The following is a 23212-nucleotide window of genomic DNA, read 5'->3' on the forward strand; positions in this document are numbered from 1 at the left end:
CCGGTGTGCGCGCGCTCGCTCTCAGCTTTGAATGATCCGATGCCTGAAGATACACGAAATGTGTGGGGAATTTAAAGACAACCTTGTTTTGCCCGTTTATAGTTATATGCAAAAACCTTGTCATAAAGACTATGATCGTCAGAGCAGCGAACCTGAAACCGGGTCCGAAACCTCTCGAATCGGTTGTATGGCGGCTGCTGCGCCTGATCGCATCGGTTTTGCTGTGATATCGGCATATAAAACAGTCGAAACGCTCGATCTTATTATTAAAAGTAACGGGGTAAACAGAGTACTTTTTGAAAAGTTGAGAGGTTTAAAACATCAATACGTTTTGAAACTTCAGTGGACACGATTCTCAGGCTGCCACCAGAATTGACTGTATAGGCGCTAACACCTGCGTATAGACAAGTAGTGTTTTCTGCGGTGCTGCCAATGTATTTTGGCTTTTGAGGTTAGGTGCAGCCTGCTAGCGAAAGTTGAATTACGTTGGCAGCATTGACAAAATGCCACTGTCTAACTGTGTAGGACGGTAGCGCTTTGGATAGTACTGCCAACCTGATTCGGCGTGACCGTCTACACTCCAGTCTATGGCGGCGCATGCGCGCAGCACGATATGCAGCCATAGCGTTACCTGTAGTCAGCCGATGTCTGCAGGCTTCTGTATACCTCGATATATATATATATATATATATATATATATATATATATATATATATATATAGCTTTACTCGCGTAAATAAAGAAACCTGGTTAATCAGATAATAAACAAACAACGATCAGTTGAGTACTAAGGCATATCCGATGTAAAATTTCACGCTCTTCAAGTTGGTGGCATCCATTTTTCTGTAGCTACCACTGTTAGAGAAATTGACGAAAAATATATTGTTTTGCTGTTATACCCCCACCCCGGGCACTATGGGGTCTGCAATTTTACATGAATGTTTTGGGCGGGCTAAACTTACATATACTCAAGATGCAGCTCTTCTAGTGAGAAAGTGTATTTCGAGCAGATTTTGACTGGACACGAATTCGGCCAATTGCGTAGACACAGCCTATGAACCCGTTGCAGAAACGTTTCTTCAACGGACCAAGCTATGTATAGATGTTGCCGATTTTCCTGGAAATAGCGCATAATGATTTCGTTTTTTCGAAGACTAGCTAAATCCAATGTTCGTTTTGCGAAATTAGGATAGTCTAGTCAAAATCTGCACGAAATACACTTTTTCACTAGAAGAGCTCCATTTTGAGTATATGTAAGTTTAGCCTGCCCAAAATATTTATGTAAAATTGCAGTCCCCATAGTGCCCGGGGTGGGGGTATAAACAGCAAAACGATATATTTTTCGTCAATTTCTCTAAAAAAGTGGTAGCTACAGAAAAATGGATGCCACCAACTTGAAGAGCGTGAAATTTTACATCGGATATGCCTTAGTACTCAACTGATCGTTGTTTGTTTATTATCTGATTAACCAGGTTTCTTTACTTACGCGAGTAAAGCAATATATATAGGTATACAGAAGCCTGCAGACATCGGCTGACTACAGGTAACGCTATGGCTGCATATCGTGCAGCGCGCATGCGCCGCCATAGATGGGAGTGTAGACGGTCACGCATGCGCGCTGCACGATATGCAGCCATAGCGTTACCTGTAGTCAGCCGATGTCTGCAGGCTTCTGTATACCTATATATATTGCTTTACTCGCGTAAATAAAGAAACCTGGCTAATCAGATTATAAACAAACAACGATCAGTTGAGTACTAAGGCATATCCGATGTAAAATTTCACGCTCTTCAAGTTGGTGGCATCCATTTTTCTGTAGCTACCACTGTTTTAGAGAAATTGACGAAAAATATATTGTTTTGCTGTTTATACCCCCACCCCGGGCACAATGGGGACTGCAATTTTACGTAAAGATTTTGACTGGACTAAGAAATTCAGGATCGCAACTGCATTTAGACCGGATATCCGTTTTTATGTGCAATGTATTTCACCCTAATTATTTATGTTCCAATTTTCGCCACCTCATTTGATTTACCGATGCGAATAGGATTAGTGGTGAGGACGGTCGGCCCATCCAGCCACATCTCCCACCTTTTTCTCTTGCACCGCCGTGCATGGTCGGGGGTGCAGTGGCCGCGTCAGTTGACGTTCAGCCTCGATAGAGGAGACACCGACCTTAAAATTGCACGAGTATACATATAACTTTGAGGAAAGAATAATGACTACGCATCTCGTCGGCCGGGAGGGCCCTGACTTCAAGAGTGTTAGAAGTAGAGCAGCAGAAGATAGCCAACACAGCGACGGTGGAGTGAGAAGATGTTCGTGCTCCGAAGAAGTAAAAAGAGCTTGCGATGCGAAAAAAGATGCAAGTGCTAGTGACGAAAGATTCAGCCATCTTGAAGGCTTCAAGCGACTGAACCGAAGCCGCAAGAGCTATCGCACCGAATTGCTCTTCAAAGCAGTGAAGTGCCGCAAAATATCCTTAATTCAAGGATTATTAGAACGCGGCGTACGCATCAATGCGTTGAAGAAGCAAAGCTATGAAAATTTTTACACTCTATTGATGGTTAACGCCATCAACGGTGACAGTGAAATTACCAGGATGCTCATCCGCGCCGGCTGCCGGCTCAACACCACAAGTTTGGGAGACTGCACGGCGCTACACCTCGCCATTGAACTTCATAACCGCGGCATCGCTGCGGAGCTCATCGCATCCGGTGCCGATACGAATATCAAAACAGCCAGAGGCTGCACTGCCTTGCATTTGGCGGTAGTTGGCTCGACCAACATCGACCGGTACTTGAAGGAAACTGAGACGTATATGAGAAAATGTCCATATAATTTATTCAATGATCTGCCAGACGCCAAGAAGTTTCAAAGCTCAATCGTTCAGGCAAGAATAAGCAGAACAATTCAACAACTTTACGCTGGTGGCCAAGAACGCCGCGTTTGCCTCTATATAGTAAACATGTTGCTTAACGCCGGGGCCGACGTGAACTCGAAGGACAATAATGGCTGCGCGCCGATTCATTACGCCGCGTGCACGGGTAGCCCTGAGCTGATGAAAATTCTCATCGAAGCCGGTGCAGACGTCGACAGCCAGAACAACGTCGGCGCCACAGCCTTGCACATCGCAGTATTGTTTTGCGACGAGATGATGGTAAATATTTTGTTGAGCAGCGGCGCTAGCGTCGCCGCTAAGACTCAAAAAGAGGGCAACACTGCCCTACACTGGGCTGTGACGCTCAACAACGACTTCAACAGACACGCGAACATCGTGAGAAATCTCCTGGATTTTGGCAGTGATGTCAATCAAAGGAATGCGCTCAACGAGACCATCATCGCCGTAGCATTGGGAGACGTCACCCAAAGCTTAGTCCTCGAGCATGTGGCCGAGATGGAGGCCAGGGAGAACAGGACGATGTTTGACAAACACAGCCAGCTGGATATGAACTGGAGGAACATTCATAACCATTATGAAGAATTACTTATCCAGCTTGCAGCCATGAACAAGAACAAAATTGGTAACACACTCATAACTTATTTCTTCGTATTAACGGAGTCGCTCGAAGTAGTGAATCTTTTGGCGAATAATAAAGATTTTATAGAGGAGTTCGAGGCTAGCGATTATCGAACTAGATATCCCAATTATGCTGAGCGTTTGAGGAAAAAAGTTGAGGCTGCTAAACGCATAGAAAGGAGCGTAAAGTGGCCGTGCGAAGTGGACATAAGCAGCAATATCTAATATGAAATGGAACGCACACCGAGGCATATTTCTACTAGGCACGCGGAAGTAGTAAATATTCCAGTCCGTATGTAATAACTGAAGATTTTTTTTAAATAAAAATATTTTATGAGTACAGATGTTTTTTTATTATTTCTGGTGCGCAAAAAGTTAACAACTTTTTCGCTTTTCTCAATGGCGCGCGCATAATTATTATATGCCCGACTGCGCATCGTTGCGGCTTCGCCCGTGCTACTGCCCCCTACCACCCCCTGTCACCCTGACTTCGTTTACTTCCGCAGTAGAATTTTCTATCTTACTGTGCAGGCATTTTTCCTATCACAGTCCTTTTTATCTGTTTCCTCAAATTAGTAACATCTTTTGTCAATGTTGCAATATTAACAAAGAAAACGCTTGATTATACAAACCGCTTTTTATTTCCGTTATATTTGTACTACTCTACGCTTTTTTTATAACTAGGAATGAAGGCGCGCTGTTGATTCTACCCCTGTCTAATAACACTGGTAGAAAATCCACCATAAGTGTTGAGCGACACACTAACTTCTGCTAATATTTTATAAGCATGTAACATGTTACCATATCCCTCAAAACTATTTTTAAATAAACATATTTATAATGCCCAATGTCGTCGTCATTAAGGATTGAGTAGTGAATTTGAAGAAAAGTTCAGTATAAGAGTCAGTGGGTTTGTCTATTATTACAATGCCATCTATTAGCATTATGAAAAAGCTATATAACTGAAATTTTACACAGATACTTCCTATGCTACCTAGAAACATAACCTACATGATTATGATTCAACTGTTTTCATTTATATTTTCACATCGAGGCCCATATGAATTTTTTAATTTAGCGTATCAAATTTTGCTTATAGACAGTTACACAGAAACTACCATCTCTATCACATTGTATTTCTGGTTTCTAGTGTATTTTTACATAAAGAAAGTGATAAGTATTGGAAAAACAGGTATCGGTCACAAAATCTCTCACAACTATTAAAAGTCAAAATTCTAACTAATGCCTTGACAAAAAGCAGAAATACTTATCACTTTCTTTATGTAAAAATACGCTGAAAACCAGAGATACAATGTGCTAGAGATAGTAGTTTCTGCGTAACTGACTATAAGTAAAATTTGACCTGCCCAATAGAAAAATTCACATAGGCCTTGATGTGAAAATATGAACGAAAACAGTTAAATCAGAACCATCTAGGTAACATAGGAAATGGCAGTGTCATATTTTAGTTGTCTAGTAGTCTGTTTACAATTCAAAGGGCATTGTATAATGATAGACTTAAACTCTCAATTCACCTCTCAAACCTCACCGAGAGCTACTTTGGGCACAGAGACACAGTATATCTTCAAACTTTTAATTTTTTTAATTGTACTTCTCACTGACATTTTCAAAAAAAGACTAAATAACATTCACACACTTTATTACTACTTCAAATAGGGTTAGGGTGCCACTTTACAATACACATGTTTTAATACTACACACTCTTGGTTTACTAAGGTTTCTTGATCGTTATATTACATATATTATCAAGGTTTCCACATTTCATTTCAAACACCTCAAACATTTCTACCAGGGTTATGAGTTATGATTACTGTTTTAAGGGTTATGAATTTAAAGCGCGGTTCTGATCTCATTGCCTATAAGGCAACCAACCAGCAATCGCGTATTAAGGGGCCACCACACCAGTTATATTGATATTCTACCAATGTTAAATTTTGCTCCCAACTTCTGGAAAAACGAGGGCTTTTATAACTCTCAAAAAATTACAAAACCTAGTTGTCGGTACAATCTTTGCGCGTAAGTGAGCTGGACAGCATTTATCCCAGAGAAAAAGGATACTTCAGATATACTTTCCAGATATGTCAAATATTTTGGATTAGATCAGATCGATCGTTTATTATTTATTATATATATATATATATATATATATATGTGTGTGTGTGTGTGTGTATATATATATATATATAGCGTACTTCAAAGTATCTTTTTCTCCAGGATCCCGTTGACGGCTGCTATGTACAGCCGTTATTCTAAAAGTTGGGAGCAAAAGAGCGCGTCGATTTAACACGGTTCTATCTATATAACTGGTGTGGTGGCCCCTTAAATGCTTCACAACAAAGGACATCATTTTTTTAAGAGAGGATATTAAATTAAATTAGATGCAAATAAAAAAGTCTACGATTAATTTTATACGAATTATTATTAGATTTATTCAGTAAACTTAATTACACAGGCTATTCCATGCATTATCTTGAATAATGCTGCCTCATAGTAATTGATTTTTACTACTAAAAATATTTTTTTTTTTATCATATTTACAATTTATTATCATCTAGCTACAACGGTAAGTCAATCCTTTTGGTAAGTCGAATAAAGTATAGATCTACTTCATTGTCATTAAAATTATGGTTATAAGTAATTAATAAAATAATATAAATAAAAAGCAAAACGACATGAGTGTGTAATATATCTAAAAATCATCCATGTGCTTAGTACTCCTCCATTTTTTATCAAACTAGAAGTTAATGGAATGGAATATTTCTCTGTATAAAAAGAAAGAAGCAAAATGCATCTTAAATGTAAAATCGTATTACCAAAAACGTGCGGTTGGCAGTTAATTATTATCTTATACTCGATCTATTGTGGTTAAGAACTCATGTTAGACAGCAATTTTTTTTCTCCAGGTGTAAAGAAAACTCTCAATGAAAACATTGAGATTTTCTTCGTGTATCTAAGGAGAATTTGGTAAGCTTCTAATTAGCCTATATTTTAAGTTTCATAAGATCGATTGATAAAAAACCTCCTTATTCTTTTAGTAAAAATTAATTGTAAAGTTTTTGATTTTATAGTATCAATAACGAGGCCAGAGGAGATAAATATTTTCACCAAGAATTGTAAAGATTGAGAATGAAGAGTGAACAATGTCATTTCATTTCAGTTGCTAATCGACTTGAGGTAGAATACGAGAATGATATTTTAGGTGGCGTCATTGCTCGAGGACTGCAATGAGTTAATCGAATGCCGTCTTTCCTGTTGTTGGGTTTTCACCCACTGTCTGTGCTCACACAGATACGGATATAATGGTACAACCATAACGCTGATATCGTCAACTGATGCCATAGATAGAATTTCGTCGTCACCGTTTTCCTGCATTTCGGATTTTAGCCTCCAAACTCGCCCTACAAGTCTGCCTCTAGCTGCTTGAACGAGTTCTTGAGCACCCATTGTCAATCTGTAAATAAAAAACAAAAGATGATTTATACTGAAACTCTTTCTATCTTTGTATTAAAAGTAAAGTTAGCAAAAATCTGTATTATTTTACCTATATTCTAGAGATGGATTTTCTGGAGCCAAAGTTTTTCGAAGAAGATTAGCTGCAACTTTGTCAGAAACCACATCCCACAGGCCGTCTGTTGCCATAATAATGCAATCTCTCTCCGTGAGATTATATTCTTCTAAGTCTAAACATTGCACTTCAGGTTGAGAGGATAGAAACGGTTTGATACTAACACCTGTGTTTGCAGCTTTTAATCCATGATCCCCAAAACCACGAGTTACACCTATGGTGCCCATTACTCTACTCTGAAAATTTTTTCAACCAAAGTTCAATTTATATAAGTATTACGCAATGGTTCATTATACCTAAGTGACATTCAAGTAAAAATAAGATTTATAGCATTTTAAAAACTTACTCTTTTACCCTGCCCAGATATGAGGGCTAATCTTAAGTCAGGATAGGCTAAGACTTTGTAAGCCCAACCTGTCATGTATGGTTCTCTGTATAAAACCATTTGGCCAAGGTCTCTTTGTAGCGGCCTTTTTTTAAATTCCAGTGAGGTAAAATGACCTTTTAAAAGTTCAGTACTTTTTAAAAACCCTAGAGCTCTTACACGGTTTGATTCTGAATCTGGCGTATGATCCCTAGTGAGGGCCCTTTCACTCTCACCCAAGACAAGGATAGTTCTGTGAGAAAAAATCGGTATTAATCGTCATTGTTTAAAAAAATAAGTACTCAAGAAAAGAAAATAAAGTAAACAAACCTAGAGTCTCCAGCTCCAGCAGCGTATAACCTTCCATTTAAAAATAAAACAGTTAAAGCTGTGCAACCACCACCTCCTTTTTGTGCTTGTTGTTCAACCATCTGATCCATCTGTCTATAAGCCAGCTCAATAGCTCCAATGATTAATTCTCTTCCTTTTATTGCAGCTGCTTCATTGTCTTCAGCTAGTAAGATATCACCTGGGATAGCCATTAGCCTTTCCTAAGAATTTTTCCTGATTGTTAATCACTGACTCGATGATTAATAGTAATTCTTTTATTAATTCAACAAATTTACCAAGATTATCCTGTGGAGGTGTAATCTTGCTGTGAGAGCAACTTGATAACCAGCATGACCATCAAACATTGAAAACATGATGTAAGGTATAGATGTGCTCGAATCTAATAATTTTAAGTCTCCTCGCATTGCTGTCGCTTGATCTTCATTCCAGGTACTTTTACCAGCATTTATACATTCAGCATATCCAGCGCACCACGGTAATCTGCTAAGATCTCTGGGAACTATTATTGGTCTGACCCTGTGATCTGCACTCACCTGCATCAATTAAAAAATCTAGAATTTGATCACAATCAATAAAGATAATGAGTGACATAAAATTTACCTGAGTCTCTTCATTTGTTAGGCCTAGAAAACTTGGTCTACTGTATGGTTTTGTCTCAACAGCAATCGGTAGATTTGAGTTTATTAGGTCTGTAATCGATTCATTATCAGAATCATTTGGGTATTGCAAGCCTAGTTCACTTGCACCGACAGCATTCATCAATGCTGACTTGAATCTGCCCAACATTTTGGCTTAGTTTTTTACTTAAATATTCAATCACAAAATGAGTTTCTATGTATAAGTAATGCAGCTCTATCGTAATTTAAAAAGATCTAAATAGCATCTGCCAACAAATACTGGTATAGCAGGGAATGTCGATTGATCAGCTTATCATTTTGATATGGACAGTTTTATCACATGGCTTATCTGTAAAAAAAAGTTTCTATTAGCACAGTTAAGTAATAAAAGAACAGTCAACTGCTTAGAGGATAGGATCTAACAAATAAAAACCTACGGATTAAAAGTTATTAAAGTGATCTATCACTGGAATATGCATGTTGAATAAATCATCGGAAAACTCATGGTATAAATAAGTACAATTACCAAATCTCAAATCCCACACACAACGTCATTTAATACAAATCCATTGTATGAAATTTTATGCAAACAAGCAGAACCGCTACACTATCAAGTATTGCAATAACCTATCCCCGCTAATCAGCTAACCTAAGCATAAAGCCAATGACACAAGAAAGACGAGCAAAAACTTACGAACCTTAGGCTAACAACAAAATTTTTTTGTACAGCTAAGTGCTACGAAAAATACTTCAAAGGTAGGTTCGATATATATAAGGGCAAACCGAAGACTGGCTGGCTGTCAACTGTCACATAATATAAGTCCAGGAAATCCGCAGCTGGGCTCCCCTGATGTGATGCACTCAGACGCGGCGCTTGGCTTCCTTATCACCCGACATGAGCGAGCTCGATTTTCGTCTACGTCGAGATCACGATATTACAAATGAAAAATGCCGCATTTCGCTCGGAAAATAGCGCGAGGAGTGCGTGTAGAGATAACAACGCGACGGGCCCGTGTGCGCGCGATGTGTCTTGACTCTTGACAGTCTTGACGTCCACGCACACAAACACAAACAAAAATACGGCAGCCACCGTGTCGTGGCACCTTTCTCTCCCCCCTTCCGCCGCCACTGCTGCCGCCACTGCGAGAAAAATAGGTATAGTATATTCGATGTACACATATATACTCGTTCCAAGATGAACGAACTCGCACCGCTTTAGAGCGATCAGCTGTTCTCGGCGCAAATAATGTCAATTGACGACGCTACACCGGCTTGTAAATTTATCGGATGAATTTATTCTTGACGGTGCGTCGTGGTTTTTTGTGTGGAGAAGGTTTTTGAGAGGTTCGATTGATAAGTACTCACCGGGAAAAATGTCTGTCAAGAAAATGAAGATGAAGAGAGCCAGGATGTCGAGCGAGGTTTGTTGTATACATACTGCGTGTGCTTTCATTTAGTGTAATCATTGTCAATTGGAGAGTTTTGATTGTTTTATTTTTGTCTGACCGATCTAACATTGCGAGATCAATTGTTAGTTTTGTAGCGGTTGTATGGAAAAGCTTGGGAGGAAAAGAAGCAGAGAGCATTTGCTGAGCGAGATGTTCAGATTATAATAAGTTTTTCAATGAAAATAATTTTATGCACAAATAAATATTGTTCTAGGGATCTCATAGTAGCTCTATGAGCTCGTCCATGAGTTCTTCCTCTTCTTCTGATGAGGAAACTGATGCAAAGGATTTGAAACCCATCAAGGAGTATTTATCTAATCGGAAAGAACTTGCTGCACAGCTTTTCAAATCTGTAAAAGCAGAGAAAATTCGTATGATGTTGCCGCAGATTTTGAAGGTAACTTGCGATTACCTAAAATTATATAAACATGTCATACATTTGTGAAATATGTTCTGCAGAAAGTGGAGTTTAGCGACTTGGAGGAACTGTGCGCTGCAGAATTGACTGGTATGTCTAAACAAAGGATTATAAGCATTCTCAATGGTCAAGAAATGCAGGGATCTTCTAACACTGAAGATTCTGATGATTCAGGTAAACTTATTTTGATTCACTAGTATATTAATTCTTTTTTAAACTTTCCTTAACACAATACTTATTTGACTAGGTCCTTCTCTGGAAATCATTTCCGACACGGAATGGCTAAGTGAAGATGAAACTAATGTCAAAGTAGAGGGTGTAAAGAATAACAAAAATGCTAAAAAGTTGAAGAAAAAATCTCAAGATCAGAAAAAAGCAGATCTGAAGTCCAAATTGAAACCCAAAGGCAAGGGTTCAAATGTTAAAATAAAAACAGAAAAAATCAAGACTGAAAAGAAAGAGAAAGAAAAAGTGAAGGAAAAAGAAGGCGAAAGTCTTTTGGACTTATTGGAACTTGAAATGAGAGCAAGAGCAATTAGGGCACTCATTCGAAAAGAAGAAAGCACTCCTGATTCAAAAGCAACTAATGCACAATCTAACAATCTCACTAATAATGCCTCGGGATCTGAAACTTCTAATGATGCAAAGTCTCGACAAGTAAGCCTCAAAGAGCAACTTGAGAAAATTGATGTTCTGATGAAGCATGGGGAAGATGAAGATGTCTATGTTGTTATCAATCCAGCTCCGACTATAGAACTGCTTTCGAGTGAAAGTGAGAATGAAGATGGTAGTAAACGAGTTAATAAAAGACTTGTGAGTGAACGTGAAGCTAAGAGTCAAAAGAATCAAGAAAATGAGCAAGCTGAAAAGGCTAAAAATGTTAATGTAAATGAAGACAAAGTTACCACAAATGGCAAGGATGCAATTGAAGAAAATAGTCTGAATAAAGAAAAAGATAAACCAGTTCAAGAAAAGAAGGAAAGTAAAGAAAAAGATAAAAGTGCCAATGATAAACAAACAGCAAATCAAAAAGAAAATTCGAACTTGCCAATGAGTGTAACGGAAGAAAATACATGCATTACTTCAACAAATCCAAGCATACCACCAGAGGAACTAGAGGAAGGTGAAATTATTGATAATGATGATGAAGAACCAGCCAATGAAGAAAAAAAAATTGGTGATGATTCTCCTTCTAGAAGAATAATAAAAAAAGTCAAGAAAAATCCTAATATTCGATCTAGAAAAGCAAATCAAGAAAATGATGACAGTGACATGGAATCCAATAAAGAGAAAGCTACAGAAAAAGAACGAGCTGATTCCAAAAAGGACAAAAGCAGTAGTAAAACAGTAAAACCACTTGTTTCAGAGGAACCAATCGAGATTGAAGATTCTCCTACAAGAACAAATGAGACAGAAAAAATTGTTAGTTCTAATGTAGTCAATGAAGACAGTAATTCTAAATTAGATATTTTTGATGACAAAGCCCTTGATATAGATGAAATAATTAATTTGGATGACTATCCTGATGACATGGATGATTTGGAAAGAAGTCAAGCCAATCAAGAAAAGAACGAATCTACTAAAGAAGCTGATTCCAGTGTCAAAGAATCTGATAAAGTCATAACTAAAAAGACAGGTTCTGAAACTTGGGCATCTCGCTATTATCAGCAGGATGACGTTCAAAACGTAATAAAGGAGTCGAAAATACAATCTGAAATACGTAAACGTTTGAGAGAAAGACAAAGACAAAGCAAATTGAACAATTCTCCAAAGTTGAAAGATCCAGAAGAATCACAAAGTTCAGAAGTGGTAATCCCAAAGCCAACAGGTTCTGTAGAAGAGTATTTAGCTCTGAAAGGCATTTCTAGTGGTGCATGTAGCGAGATTATTGAAGGAAAGAGTGATAGCGTTGGATCATTTAAATCATTGAAAACAGACGATTCACAGTCAGGTGACAATTCTACAATAGTGAGAGACAATTTCGCTACAAATAGTGACATTATTACTGAAAACAAAGATGATTCATCTGAAATTCCTACCAGAGTTACTGAACAGCCAATTACCATTGTGAAAAAGCCCAAATTATTTGAAGATATAGATTTTGCCAAAAAGGTCAATTCACTTTTGAATGAAAATTCATCTGTTGAACCTGTTAATAGTACTCCAACTTGTCTTGAACGTATTAATTTAATTTTGAGTGATAAAAAAATCATTATCAAAGAGGATGAGCCTCTGAACAACAGAAAAATAATACTTATAAAATCACCTGAAAAATCTGATACGCAAATTCAAACAACTGAATCAGGCCATGATACAACTACTGCAATGGATGTTGAAACAACCGCGGCGATCCATGACGATTCATCTGCGAATAAAGAAATTGTAGATAATAAGAGAAGTAAAGAATCAACTAGTTCACCTTTGAGACACGATGTAAATACTCCAAAGAGCGACTCAAGTGAAGACAATGTAATAGTGAGAATAGACGGTACACTCCCTCAAGAAACTTTGCCAGCCGAAGAAGTGGCTGCACAAACAGAACAGACAATATCGAACGATCTAGAAACTTCCGAGTTTAGGCCAGACTAACAGAATTATATTTATAATAATCTAAGTATGTAAATCGTTGCCAACATTGTATCACTGTCGATTATTTTTATTAAACATCTCATTGTTTTAATCAACGTCTTGTTTACATCATTACAATCTCATAAGATTGATTCATTACAGCAAACTCGCCCTTCAAGAAGACTGCTTTTTACCAAGACGGAAGTTTTCACAGTCAAATTTGTCGTGTATGTAGGCAGCCATCATCCACTCAATTTCTCGTTCGACGACTTGTACAACATCGGTATCCCAGGCGCTGACGAACCATTTCATGATGGGGTTAGTGAACATGCTGAGACTTCCGCAGGTGTAGCTTTCGGCCTTGCCAGGACTCTTCGTGCCGAAATCCACGAGACTGGGTCGACAGTACTCCTGTCCAAAGTCCATCTTGATTGTGGCAGTGAATAGTATGTCCTGGACGTTGGCGCACAAGCTGCCTACGAATGGCATCAGTCGGAACTGAAACGCGAAAACACTTTATTAGTATCTTGTGCAAAAGCGAACGTTTTTGGAATAAGTATTTTTGTTCTACTGTGTTAAATTTCACCGCTTTGTAATCTCTGTATTCAACGTATCCGTCAGGGATTCCGAAGGTGAAGGTGAACGTTTGAAGATTATTGCTGGGAGGCGAGGCTCGCACTTGCACGTTCTCGTCTCTCATGAGGTTCTGTACGCCTCTATAAATTGGAACAATATATTATGTATAAAAAAGTCATTAAATAACAAACTTGCTGCAATTATATTGTCTAGTACTCACGTGAAGGTACCCTTAGATGCAGTGAAAAACCGATGTTTTATATCAGGTATCGCAATGATACCACCGTTTCTTTCGTTGTAAAATGCTTCCGCGACCATTCTAATAATGGAATCAGCAGCTTCGATCAAATTGGCCTGTGTATGTAAAAGAAACTGTCGGTAATTTTTCAAAAGCTTATATTAGCTTATCAAAAGCTCGTTAATTGTCTACGTATAATTACCCGCTTGTTGGTCTGAAGGTTCTCTGGCAATTGAGGCGAGATCATGTTGGGATAGCTGATTTGCAGTGTACGAGACCAAATAGATATGGGACCAAAGTCACGAGGACTGACTCGAGCACGAGCTAAATCGTTGTCGCGTACGGCACCTAAGGACGGGCATAGTTTTGCGCTGAGGCAGCTTTCGACCAACTGGAAAATTATTGAATCCAGCTTCAGTGGCAGCTCATTGAAGAAACTGAAATTATTATAAAATTATAATGTTTTATATCCTATCTTAGAATTTAGTTTGTTTTATGCATTCACTGTGATTACCTGCCACTGCTCTTGTCCAGCATAAAAAATGCACAGTCCTTTAAGCCTTTGCTGTGATCGCTGACGTTCTAGAATGTAAATAAATAGCAAATGACAATTTTTATCATTTAATTTTATCTTATAATTTTGTATTTATATAGTCAAAACTTACAACGATGTTTCCAATACCCAGAACTTCCGTAGAAAGTAGTTTATCATTATTTATGTTAAGTCCACCATTGTTGCTACCGATTTCACCTGCAATAATAAATAATTAAATTTTTCTAATCAAGCATGTTTTTTTCCAAATTTTATCATTTATATTACCCAATACCTTTAATAGAAATTTCCGTGTCATTGAGAAATAGATTGACAGAAGGTGTCCCTGGGTACTGATAAATTCCTACATTGTTTCTGTAATACTTGAAATAAACAGATAGATTTTTTAAGTTGACCTTGTGGGTACTGTCAATATCAAAAGTAAGATTCTGTGGTGAGCAATCTGAAATGAAACGAATAGATTTTTATTTAAAATTTTTGCTATTCTCCTTTTAAATTCTTTGATATTTAAAAACGAATAACTATATTATATGTTATATTTAAAAAGAAAATCTAATAATATTTGAAATAAGAAGTCTTTCGATATTAGAATATGTTGGCATGTAGGCTGAAATAGCTGTTTTTGACAAACGAATTCGAATTAGTGTTCTTATACCTACGTATGTATATACATACATTCTTCTTTACCCGCCTGATTTCGTCCAACGATAAAAGTTACAAGTGTTAGTACTACAAATAATAGATTTTTATTTATGTAAAATATAGCAAAAATTATAAGTTATGAGATCGTTCATCGTAGCCCGATAGAAGTCGTCCAGACAAAAATCCTTTTTCGAAAGGTCACGTGACCCGCCACTTCCGGCCGCGAACAGCTTCAACGAATCCGAGCCCTTCCGCCATATTTGCAACGGCCGGATCGCTTCGTCCGGCGCTAACCGGCTCTCGCACGACAAAGCTCGCGGAGTGCACTTGGACAGCCGAAAAGTGGCCAGGGCGTTTTGCCTTTGTGCGGGTTTCAGTATTTTTGTGAGATTAATAATCATTCCAGTACGTTAACGGTTTTTCCGAGAGTCATTTTGAAGTGAGAAAGTCTCGGGGTATAGACAAAGGAGCTGCTAACGATAGCAAACGTTGAATTCGAGTATAGTTCGTAGTATAGCTAGAAAATCTCCTTCGTAGAGCGTTTCGCGCGATGAACTTTGTTTTCGTGGGTACCGCGTAATCGCGAGGGGAAAAAAAGAGAAAACTAATCGGTGTGGAGTACTGAATTCGTTTGGCAACAGTCTCACGCATCGCGTAATTATTTTCATAAGGTAAGTCTAGCGACTTTAGCGAGTACTTAACTTCAAATAGGTATGAGTGTTTCATAAGTGATTTTTGTCTCGTGAATTGTTATTTTTTGACATACGGTGGGTGTAAGTAATGCAGTGTATATATGTTGTATATACATGCAATGCCGGGAACAAAGGCAGAGGCAACTCTACGCATATTCGCTCTTTAATCGTACTTTGACTAAATCCTACTACTATTTTGTAAAATTTTTTTAACTTGTTTTAGGAAACTCAGTTTTTTGTTAAGAGTTTGTTTCAAAAGTGATGCTCAAAGATAAAATTTGGTTCGATAAAAGCCTTTTCTTTCAAAGGTTTTTTAGATTTTTGTGTTGTATTTTAATGTATGAAAAGACTTGAAATGTCCTATTCTATTTGCCAGATGAAAAACGAATACTTATTTAAAAGATAAATAAGTATTACGATAAAAGAATAATCGTAACTTTATTTGCTATTTGTTTTTCAATTTATTATTGGAAAAAAATGACGGTAGTTTATGTATACTTGAAATATGAAAAATTATAGAAGTATTTTTTTTTATCTGATTCCAGTAAGGTCAACAAGTCATAAAACTAAGGTGCGAAATAACATTGATGGCTCATGATAGCTAAAAGTTCATTTCAATTTAAATAACAATTTGTAAGTATTAGACGTTTATCATAAGTTGATTATATTATATGAAAATAGTAGTATTTAAAATAGTATTTAAAATAACGAAACTTTTTTCAGTTTGCTGTTGACCAAAGGCATGGAACATAATACCGTTAATTCTTGATTGACATTCTAAGTACCCAATTACCGTAAAAGATATTGGAATAGTTCTATTGATATTGAAAATTTGGAATTATTCATAAAACTATTATCACTTGTAAGTTATTGAACATTTTTTTAAATATTATAATTTATGTTGCTAATGATGTCATTGACATTTTCAATTACATTTGCTAATAATTTATACAAAGAATACCTTATAAAATAATGAAATTTAACGTAGAATTATTACTCGAAATGAAAGTTGCTGATTTTCAAAGTCTCAGGATTTAGTAATAGCTAATGTTTTTGGTTTATTCCTATTATTCTTATATATTTTTGAACAAATATCGCTACATGATTTTTTGTGAAGTAGAAGATATCAAATAAGTTGCTGCGCAGTTTTTTTAACTCTTAGTCTACTATGATGCATTTCGAGCAGTCATTTTTATTGAAACCATCCCTATTGTATTAGCTACTACTTCTTTGCTACGATGTTGTTCAGTTATAATATTTGCTACCGTGTCATAGTTAATAATTTTAAGTAATATAATCCGTCTCAAAAAATTGAATCAACTTACTTATAACTTCGTAAGCAGCAGATGAAGTTTTAATTGTTGCAGAAACTGCAATTAATAAAACACTTATCGATATCCGGATTCCCCGCATTTTGACTAAGTGCTTCTCGTATCAACGCGTTCCCAGACTAAGTATGAAATTTTTCAATCTTCTGATTTCATACACTTACTCATACTGATACATTTTTAATCACATCAAGGTTAATAATTATCAATTCGCGTCATTCATGCAAAGTAATGTATTCTGTTAGGCACAAGTGTGGAAGTGATTCAATATTGTCTTAGAAACACTTGCCACATTCAGAACTATAAAATTACTGTGATAAAATTCTTGATTTTAAAAAAAGTAAGGAAGTTAATATCTTAATTTTTTCATATTTTCCCAATCTAAAAAATGTTTGTAAATACGTTGAAAACAACATAAATCATGTTAAACTTGTTTTGCTTATCAAAAGTATTGTGATTACATAAAAAAAAGTTGAGAACACCAAATTTTCCAGAAACATGGAAATGCAAATCCTCAGTACTAATCTAGTTCATTTAATAAACAAATGTTTGAACAGACATAGACTTGGATTATATATTAGAAAATTCTCAGAAAAAATGATTGTATTTTTTCTTGTAGGAAAATGTATGAAATATTTATTTTTGACAGTATATGCGAAAGAGGTGATTCTTGTACGTACATACGTTTGTTGATTGAGCAAAGTGACGGTAACAATCGCGTAAGTTGAGATTCACCTTTTGCTTCTATATTTAATACTATTTTTGGACACGGTAAACGTAAAGTCTGATTTTGCTAGTATTTATTTTTTACTAGTATGAAAAAAATTAAAGACACCTTCAATAAAAAGTACCTAATTTTCAGATTTTATTTTCTATTATAATTCTAGTTTGTGTCATAAAAAAATAGCATAATAGTAACAAATATTATGTTAGTAGCTACAATGGCATTTATTATATTAAGTCCAAACCCATGGCCTAATTTTTGACGTGTTACGGTCTGTATTTTTCGCAATCCAATTTTTCCAATGGTACAGCTATGACTTCCCTCAATTTAGCCTTCAGAAGGTCAACGATATGAGGCACAAACTCGCCGATTACAAAACTCATGACTTTGGTGATTGCCGTATCAAAAAATCCTCCATGAAGTTCAAAATGTACACCTTCGATTCTGGGGCGCAAATATTTCGAAAACGTTTTGCAAGGGCTTTGGTTAAAATTGATATCTAGTTGGAAAGCCAAGGTTATGCTATCGATGGTAAGCGTGGCATCTCCGCTTTTGCTTAGAATGCAATAATTTACCTGATAACAGAAAAATTATTATCAATTATTATATAACTAATTTTTTAAATTATATAAGTATTTTTTTTTAATTACGTTGTAATTGTGTAAGTGAACTCTGGCATGTGGTATTTGGAGGCCAAATTTCATGGAGAAATGGAGCCCATCATTAGATATCTCAAAGTTTTGAGTCCTCATTATATTCTTGAGGTCTCTAGGAATGTTCATAGATATTTTCGATATAAGATTATCATAACATTTTTATTACGATTTAAATTTAGATAATTTTGTTTTAAAACTATATAAAAACAGTATTAAAATTTCTTACCCAATCGACGCGTTTTGAATTTTGAAAAAACCGTCACCGCAAATTTTATTTCCAGGTATTTTTTTTTCTAACGTCGGAATATCAACTATTCCTAGTTCTTTACCTGATACCTGCTTAACAATACTTGCTAGCAAAATATCGAAAATGATGTTTAAAGTTTTCTAAAACAATAAATCATACCTTGCAATTGAAATTATATTTCTCTAAAAGCTGTTTAAACATTTTTTACATACTTGGAGTGTATCCGATCTACCACCTGAAAAAGTAAATCCTACGTTTTGTTGCGTTGGAAGACTTAAATTGGGATATTTTGTATTCAAATGATGGTATAGCACAGAATTTGAGCCGAAATCGCGTGGATCTATTTCAGCACGAAGATAATCGTCACGTACTAATTTTCCAATTTGATTACATAATGATGATTCAATACAAGTTTTTGCTTCCAAAAACTGTTGCTCATTTAGTAAATTTCTAGTACATTTAGTATTATAATTAATTACAGTTTTCAAAATATGAATGTATGCCTTACAAATAATTCTTACCTATTTTTTAGTTTCAAATCAAATTCACACGAACTTAATGTGTTCTTGTCCTGTGTTGTAAAAATTAAGTATTAACGCATGTTATGATCAGAATTAAAAAAGGAAAAGCAATATTCGATAATGTTTGAATTCATTGATATTACCGTGACTTCAGCAAGGCCTTGAACTGCCGTACGAAATAATGATTTTTCTTTGGGATCTGAAAATGAATACAATGAAGAAATTTCTTGCAATCCTACGATATAATCTGATATAATATTTAGTAATTACCTGACAATGCAATATCGACATCATGAATTAAAATATTAACTGCTTTTGTTCCATTATATGTATAAATCTGTACCTCGTTTCTATCTACATCTATTCGAATAACACCCTCATCAATTGTTATATTTCCATTCTTATTGATAGGTGAAGAGCATTCTGAAATTTCATATTTCTTAATAGTGCATTTGGGAAGTACAGTTTAAATAATACAATTAAATAGAATGGTAATCTTACTATTTCCGGCAGATGCGCGGTACAATATGCAGCTTAAAAGTATAAACACAAAAAATTGCTTAGATGGAAACATTCTTGTAAAAGTACTGTTCCCGTTTTTTTTTTAAATAATGTAGGCAATGTAAAAATTGGTATATATAAAGGATCTTTAACCACGTGAATAGTACATTTATAGTTTACTGGTACAACTTTAATGGTTTTTTCATAGATGAAATTCGTGCAATATAAAAAAGATTTATGTACGAAAGCCGAAAATTAAAGAAGTTATTTAGTATCTCTTATAAATTATTCGTTTAAACCTATGTATCTCGTATATTTTTTAAATTTCTTGTTAATTCAATAATTATTTTTCTTCAAGAATAATGTCTGCATTCGTAAAGACATTTTCTTGACTTTCAAGTGCTTGTGAACTCGAATAAAAAAAGACAGAATCCTAGACATAAAAACAAGCCATTTTATGTCTTACATGCTGTAAAAAAGGCAATGAAGTTTATCTTTATCTCTACCAAGAAAATTTTTTTGCAAAGTGCATGCATTAATTTTGTACAAGAGGAAATTCTTTCAGTTTATACACATGATGAACATTCACATTATTGTAGAAATGGTAAAAGCATTTTATTTGATGAGTACATTAAAATATGTAAAAAAAATTCAGAATAAGTTTAAGTTAATCCAATTTTGCTGAATTTGACAAATTCTAAAATAATCAAAAAAATAATATATTAAACAGTTAAAATATTTATTGACTAGCAATAATTCTCTTCTTTAATCTCATATGGCAGCTTTCTTCTAAAAATTTGTGAATACTTTTGTTCACTTTTGGTGCTTATTGAAAACTTGTAAAATTATGTGGTAACAAACGTACATTATTACCAGAAATTTAAAATTGATTTGAAATTTTTTTGGGTTCCGTAACAATTAGAAAAACTCTTCGAATTAATATTTAATCATGATCATGGTCTAAATTTTTCGCAATTGAATTTATCTAAATTCTTGACCACGATGTCCATAAGTTTTTTCTCCACTACTTTGACGATGTCATCCTGCCATTTTTTCGTGATCCAGGTAACAAGTTTCGACAAAAGCTTGTTCAATGGCCCGAGCCCAGTTAGCTTAACTTTGACTTTACCAAGTTGGCTTACTCGCAGACTATCCAAAACAGCGCGACACGGTTTTTGATTATAGTCAACGCCAACAGTCGCTGCAAGAGCCACGCCATCGACGCTTGCTGATAGTTTACCGTTGACTTTGATAATCCCGTATCTCAGCTAAAAAAGGGTCAATAAAGATAAATTATTTAAAATAACTATTAAGCAACATGCAATTAGTAAAATGCGTAGGTACTCGCGTATATATTGTATACCTTATACTTTTGATACTCCATATTAGCTTTGGAAAGACCGAATCCGCATGATGCAGTGAATTTTAAGCCTTTGTGTGCTAAGACAGCATCTTCAGTTCTTGATAGAGTAGTTAAGTCTCTGAAAATTTTGTTTCCAAACAGTTCACCAAAAATCATCAATTTCAGAAAAATTGTATTAATTTTCGACTCAATTTTTTCGACTTACTCAAATGTACCCTCATAGGCGTTAAATTCGCCTGTAGTCGCCCACCATGACGAACCAGTTGAAAAATTCTGGTCGAGGTCAGGTATTTTGATTTTTCCCTGATTTTCTTCATTCAGCTTCTTTACAAGCTCAGCTATAGCCAGATCCACGAGTTTGTTTATTGTGGACTAATTCAAAGTAAGAAATCATTTTATTTTTGTATTAACAAGTGTATCTAATGTAAAAACGTTTAAATGATTTGTGTACCTGAACATCCCGACTAACGTCATTTGTTTCAATTGTATAAGTGGACAGAAATGATCGAATATCGTTTACACTGAATTTTGGCTTAGACTCAAGGGTAGTGATTACTGATTTAGATTCTTCTACGTGATTGTTTGCTGCAGTAACCGTAATTCGTCCAAAATTAAAAGGATGGTCTCTAGCTTTCTTCATATCCTCAGATGTGATTACACCCAATCTTTGACATATTGTTGATTTAACGCACAAAGCTGCTTCGTGGATAATCTCGACTTGCAGTTGAGCTGGTATGTTCAATTCTCTATAGGAAAAATATTGAAATATGTAAAGTTGTTATTAAATAGATTGTATTGTATTTTATTTTGTAAGTAAATTGTGATAAATTCCTCATAATTGTAAATAAAAAGTCGGCATACAAACTTTTTTTATTGTTTTTATGCAATCTCCTAACATAAATTAGCTTAGTTTTGTTACATTTCATGCGAACTTACTCTTCATTTCGTTTTCTAGATAGATACAGGTTGCACTCCGCAAGAGTTAAATCGTTGAGTTTTGTTTTCTATAAGAAAATCCATTTATAAATAATTCTGTTTATTATGAAATCAGATTAGTTATTAATAACAGAATAATTTACCATCAATTTTGCCGATCCAGCAATTTTTGAATGGAATACTTTAGATGTTTTCAAAGCATTTGGATTAAACTCTTCACGTTCCGGTACTATATGACCTAAAATAATAAGTGTATTTTTATTTTGTTATAGTGTTGAATATTTGAAATTTACGTGTTCATACCTGTAATAGTTATCAGTGTATTGTTAATGAGAATGTTGACATTATCATGGCCAGTGTATTCATATACTGCCAATTCATTTCTGTCATATTTTACTTGTATTTGGGAATCGTAAACAAATACTTTTTGGTTATTTCCTAATTCAACTTCAAAACTCTTTGCTGGGCCGCAATCTGAATTGGTTCATAAAATATAATTATTTTTCAAATCCATCAATTTTAATCATAGTTTTACTTACCAATCCATTCCGTACATAAAACTGGTGCGTTTGAAAAAGATATAATTGCTAGAACAAAGTACTTAAGTAACATCGTACTAAATGATAACTCTTTGCACCTGTAATAATTTAATGTCATTTAATATAAATGTATCCAACAGAAAAAAATTGTATGAACAATTAGATTTTTTATAATATGATTTCTTTCTTCTGATTTATTATAAGCTTACACATAAACAAAACGGGCATTGAATTTACCTTCCTTTTTGTACAAAAAGGCATTTTTTGTTTGTTTTTATTGTAAGATTATTGCTTGTTATCAGTACTATCCGCCGAATAGGTTAATCTAGACATCAAGTTCCGAACGCGTGATATTGATTAGCTATTATTTGTTTTGAAACAGAATTTTCAATCTTTTATAAAAACTTGAAAGTTTTTTTAAATTGACACTTTATTTGTTTATCCTTTGTGATTATTTTCAAGCGATAAAAGTGATTCTAACTTGTATAGTTTCTTAATCAATAAATGTTAATGTCCGTATAATCACAGAATTTTGTTGGAAGTTAAAAAATGCACCTAATTCTTACTTTTGTTTCAATATGACGTCGAGTATCAAATATCTACACTTTGACGTCTGGGCGCGACGGTTTACCGCTTCACAATGATCTCAGAACTGGCGATGTCTAAGCCTGTGATTCATAAACATGTCCGTGGACAGACTAAGAGGGGATTGTGCCTGCCTCTGCCTTTATACAATATTCGATTCGACGATGATGTGTTGAACTGTAAACTCTTGTGCGCGCTACTTGGATAAGCTGTTGCGAAGTTTACGAGAAAACAATCGT

General features: G+C 35.3%; 7 protein-coding genes across 18 annotated transcripts in view; 3 read left to right on the plus strand and 4 right to left on the minus strand.

Annotated features, from left to right (window-relative positions):
• The first annotated feature begins 2218 nt into the window (after positions 1 to 2218).
• LOC116416775 (alpha-latrocrustotoxin-Lt1a-like) lies at positions 2219 to 3843 on the plus strand. Its single transcript, XM_031926346.1, has one exon. The coding sequence runs from the start codon at positions 2219 to 2221 to the stop codon at positions 3743 to 3745; it is 1527 nt and encodes a 508-aa protein (XP_031782206.1). The 3' UTR covers positions 3746 to 3843.
• A 2098-nt stretch (positions 3844 to 5941) lies between these two features.
• LOC100123652 (protein phosphatase 1H) lies at positions 5942 to 9571 on the minus strand. Of its 5 annotated transcripts, none has more exons than XM_001607277.6 (7): positions 9137 to 9511; positions 8422 to 8787; positions 8097 to 8354; positions 7801 to 8021; positions 7453 to 7723; positions 7083 to 7342; positions 5942 to 6992 (listed from the first exon to the last, which is right to left on the minus strand). In XM_001607277.6, the coding sequence occupies exons 2-7, from the start codon at positions 8605 to 8607 to the stop codon at positions 6737 to 6739; spliced, it is 1452 nt and encodes a 483-aa protein (XP_001607327.1). In that variant the 5' UTR covers positions 8608 to 8787; positions 9137 to 9511; the 3' UTR covers positions 5942 to 6736. The 5 variants fall into 5 exon arrangements, with proteins under 5 accessions (XP_001607327.1, XP_008213746.1, XP_016839737.1 ...); XM_008215524.4 differs by having other exon boundaries at positions 5944 to 6992; positions 9222 to 9571; XM_016984248.3 differs by having other exon boundaries at positions 5944 to 6992; positions 8965 to 9454.
• Positions 9572 to 9595: 24 nt separating this feature from the next.
• On the plus strand, positions 9596 to 13196 carry LOC100679136 (dentin sialophosphoprotein). Of its 2 annotated transcripts, XM_008215513.4 has the most exons (5): positions 9596 to 9859; positions 10101 to 10283; positions 10346 to 10478; positions 10552 to 12918; positions 13035 to 13196. In XM_008215513.4, exons 1-4 carry the CDS (start codon positions 9812 to 9814, stop codon positions 12891 to 12893), a joined length of 2706 nt encoding a protein of 901 aa, XP_008213735.1. In that variant the 5' UTR covers positions 9596 to 9811; the 3' UTR covers positions 12894 to 12918; positions 13035 to 13196. The 2 variants fall into 2 exon arrangements, with proteins under 2 accessions (XP_008213735.1, XP_031782794.1); XM_031926934.2 differs by lacking the exon at positions 13035 to 13196 and having other exon boundaries at positions 10552 to 12984.
• On the minus strand, positions 12945 to 17165 carry LOC100679481. Of its 2 annotated transcripts, none has more exons than XM_003424257.5 (8): positions 16899 to 17165; positions 14514 to 14681; positions 14352 to 14437; positions 14201 to 14268; positions 13889 to 14123; positions 13669 to 13802; positions 13444 to 13588; positions 12945 to 13370 (listed from the first exon to the last, which is right to left on the minus strand). In XM_003424257.5, the coding sequence occupies exons 1-8, from the start codon at positions 16984 to 16986 to the stop codon at positions 13047 to 13049; spliced, it is 1248 nt and encodes a 415-aa protein (XP_003424305.2). In that variant the 5' UTR covers positions 16987 to 17165; the 3' UTR covers positions 12945 to 13046. The 2 variants fall into 2 exon arrangements, with proteins under 2 accessions (XP_003424305.2, XP_008213738.1); XM_008215516.4 differs by having other exon boundaries at positions 13459 to 13588; positions 16899 to 17164.
• LOC103317451 (uncharacterized protein DDB_G0284459-like) overlaps positions 14909 to 23212 on the plus strand; it is a 73183-nt gene continuing 64879 nt past the window's right edge. The window contains exons 1-3 of one of the 4 annotated variants that reach the window (XM_008215563.4): positions 14909 to 15552; positions 16119 to 16206; positions 16297 to 16435. The gene's annotated coding sequence lies outside the window, so the exon portion shown is untranslated. The remainder of the gene's footprint in view (positions 15553 to 16118; positions 16207 to 16296; positions 16436 to 23212) is intronic. The other 3 variants (XM_031926936.2, XM_031926935.2, XR_004344691.1) reach the window with 3 other exon arrangements.
• LOC100302046 (venom protein D) lies at positions 17743 to 19672 on the minus strand. Of its 2 annotated transcripts, none has more exons than XM_016983234.3 (8): positions 19551 to 19672; positions 19320 to 19472; positions 19193 to 19248; positions 19050 to 19099; positions 18741 to 18978; positions 18508 to 18668; positions 18276 to 18393; positions 17743 to 18200 (listed from the first exon to the last, which is right to left on the minus strand). In XM_016983234.3, exons 1-8 carry the CDS (start codon positions 19621 to 19623, stop codon positions 17892 to 17894), a joined length of 1158 nt encoding a protein of 385 aa, XP_016838723.1. In that variant the 5' UTR covers positions 19624 to 19672; the 3' UTR covers positions 17743 to 17891. The 2 variants fall into 2 exon arrangements, with proteins under 2 accessions (XP_016838723.1, NP_001155171.1); NM_001161699.1 differs by having other exon boundaries at positions 17892 to 18200; positions 19193 to 19275; positions 19551 to 19623.
• On the minus strand, positions 20141 to 23152 carry LOC100679065. Of its 2 annotated transcripts, none has more exons than XM_003424217.4 (9): positions 22955 to 23152; positions 22389 to 22486; positions 22153 to 22323; positions 21993 to 22087; positions 21850 to 21917; positions 21365 to 21659; positions 21119 to 21285; positions 20914 to 21031; positions 20141 to 20818 (listed from the first exon to the last, which is right to left on the minus strand). In XM_003424217.4, exons 2-9 carry the CDS (start codon positions 22459 to 22461, stop codon positions 20504 to 20506), a joined length of 1302 nt encoding a protein of 433 aa, XP_003424265.1. In that variant the 5' UTR covers positions 22462 to 22486; positions 22955 to 23152; the 3' UTR covers positions 20141 to 20503. The 2 variants fall into 2 exon arrangements, with proteins under 2 accessions (XP_003424265.1, XP_016839741.1); XM_016984252.3 differs by having other exon boundaries at positions 22626 to 23135.

Source organism: Nasonia vitripennis, chromosome 3 (genome assembly GCF_009193385.2).
Source record: "Nasonia vitripennis strain AsymCx chromosome 3, Nvit_psr_1.1, whole genome shotgun sequence".
NCBI classification, from domain to species: Eukaryota; Metazoa; Arthropoda; class Insecta; order Hymenoptera; family Pteromalidae; genus Nasonia; species Nasonia vitripennis.

Excerpts from the sequence above, each read along its gene's own strand:
- LOC100123652 (XM_001607277.6), bottom strand. The coding sequence starts at position 8,607 with ATGTTGGGCAGATTCAAGTCAGCATTGATGAATGCTGTCGGTGCAAGT. Across the intron at positions 8,355-8,421 it reads TAACAAATGAAGAGACTCAG|GTGAGTGCAGATCACAGGGT; the intron begins GTAAATTTTATG and ends TAATTGATGCAG. Across the intron at positions 6,993-7,082 it reads AATCCATCTCTAGAATATAG|ATTGACAATGGGTGCTCAAG; the intron begins GTAAAATAATAC and ends TTTTATTTACAG.
- LOC100679065 (XM_003424217.4), bottom strand. The coding sequence starts at position 22,461 with ATGTTACTTAAGTACTTTGTTCTAGCAATTATATCTTTTTCAAACGCA. Across the intron at positions 21,660-21,849 it reads TCTAGAAAACGAAATGAAGA|AGAATTGAACATACCAGCTC; the intron begins GTAAGTTCGCAT and ends TTTTTCCTATAG. Across the intron at positions 21,032-21,118 it reads GCCTATGAGGGTACATTTGA|AGACTTAACTACTCTATCAA; the intron begins GTAAGTCGAAAA and ends CAAAATTTTCAG.
- LOC116416775 (XM_031926346.1), top strand. The coding sequence starts at position 2,219 with ATGACTACGCATCTCGTCGGCCGGGAGGGCCCTGACTTCAAGAGTGTT.
- LOC100679136 (XM_008215513.4), top strand. The coding sequence starts at position 9,812 with ATGTCTGTCAAGAAAATGAAGATGAAGAGAGCCAGGATGTCGAGCGAG. Across the intron at positions 9,860-10,100 it reads GAGCCAGGATGTCGAGCGAG|GGATCTCATAGTAGCTCTAT; the intron begins GTTTGTTGTATA and ends ATATTGTTCTAG. Across the intron at positions 10,284-10,345 it reads TGTTGCCGCAGATTTTGAAG|AAAGTGGAGTTTAGCGACTT; the intron begins GTAACTTGCGAT and ends TATGTTCTGCAG.
- LOC100302046 (NM_001161699.1), bottom strand. The coding sequence starts at position 19,623 with ATGTTTCCATCTAAGCAATTTTTTGTGTTTATACTTTTAAGCTGCATA. Across the intron at positions 18,979-19,049 it reads GATTTGAAACTAAAAAATAG|AAATTTACTAAATGAGCAAC; the intron begins GTAAGAATTATT and ends TAAATGTACTAG. Across the intron at positions 18,201-18,275 it reads TTCACTTACACAATTACAAC|GTAAATTATTGCATTCTAAG; the intron begins GTAATTAAAAAA and ends TTCTGTTATCAG.
- LOC100679481 (XM_003424257.5), bottom strand. The coding sequence starts at position 16,986 with ATGCGGGGAATCCGGATATCGATAAGTGTTTTATTAATTGCAGTTTCT. Across the intron at positions 14,124-14,200 it reads CTGGACAAGAGCAGTGGCAG|TTTCTTCAATGAGCTGCCAC; the intron begins GTAATCACAGTG and ends TAATAATTTCAG. Across the intron at positions 13,371-13,443 it reads AAGCGGTGAAATTTAACACA|TTCCGACTGATGCCATTCGT; the intron begins GTAGAACAAAAA and ends TTCGCGTTTCAG.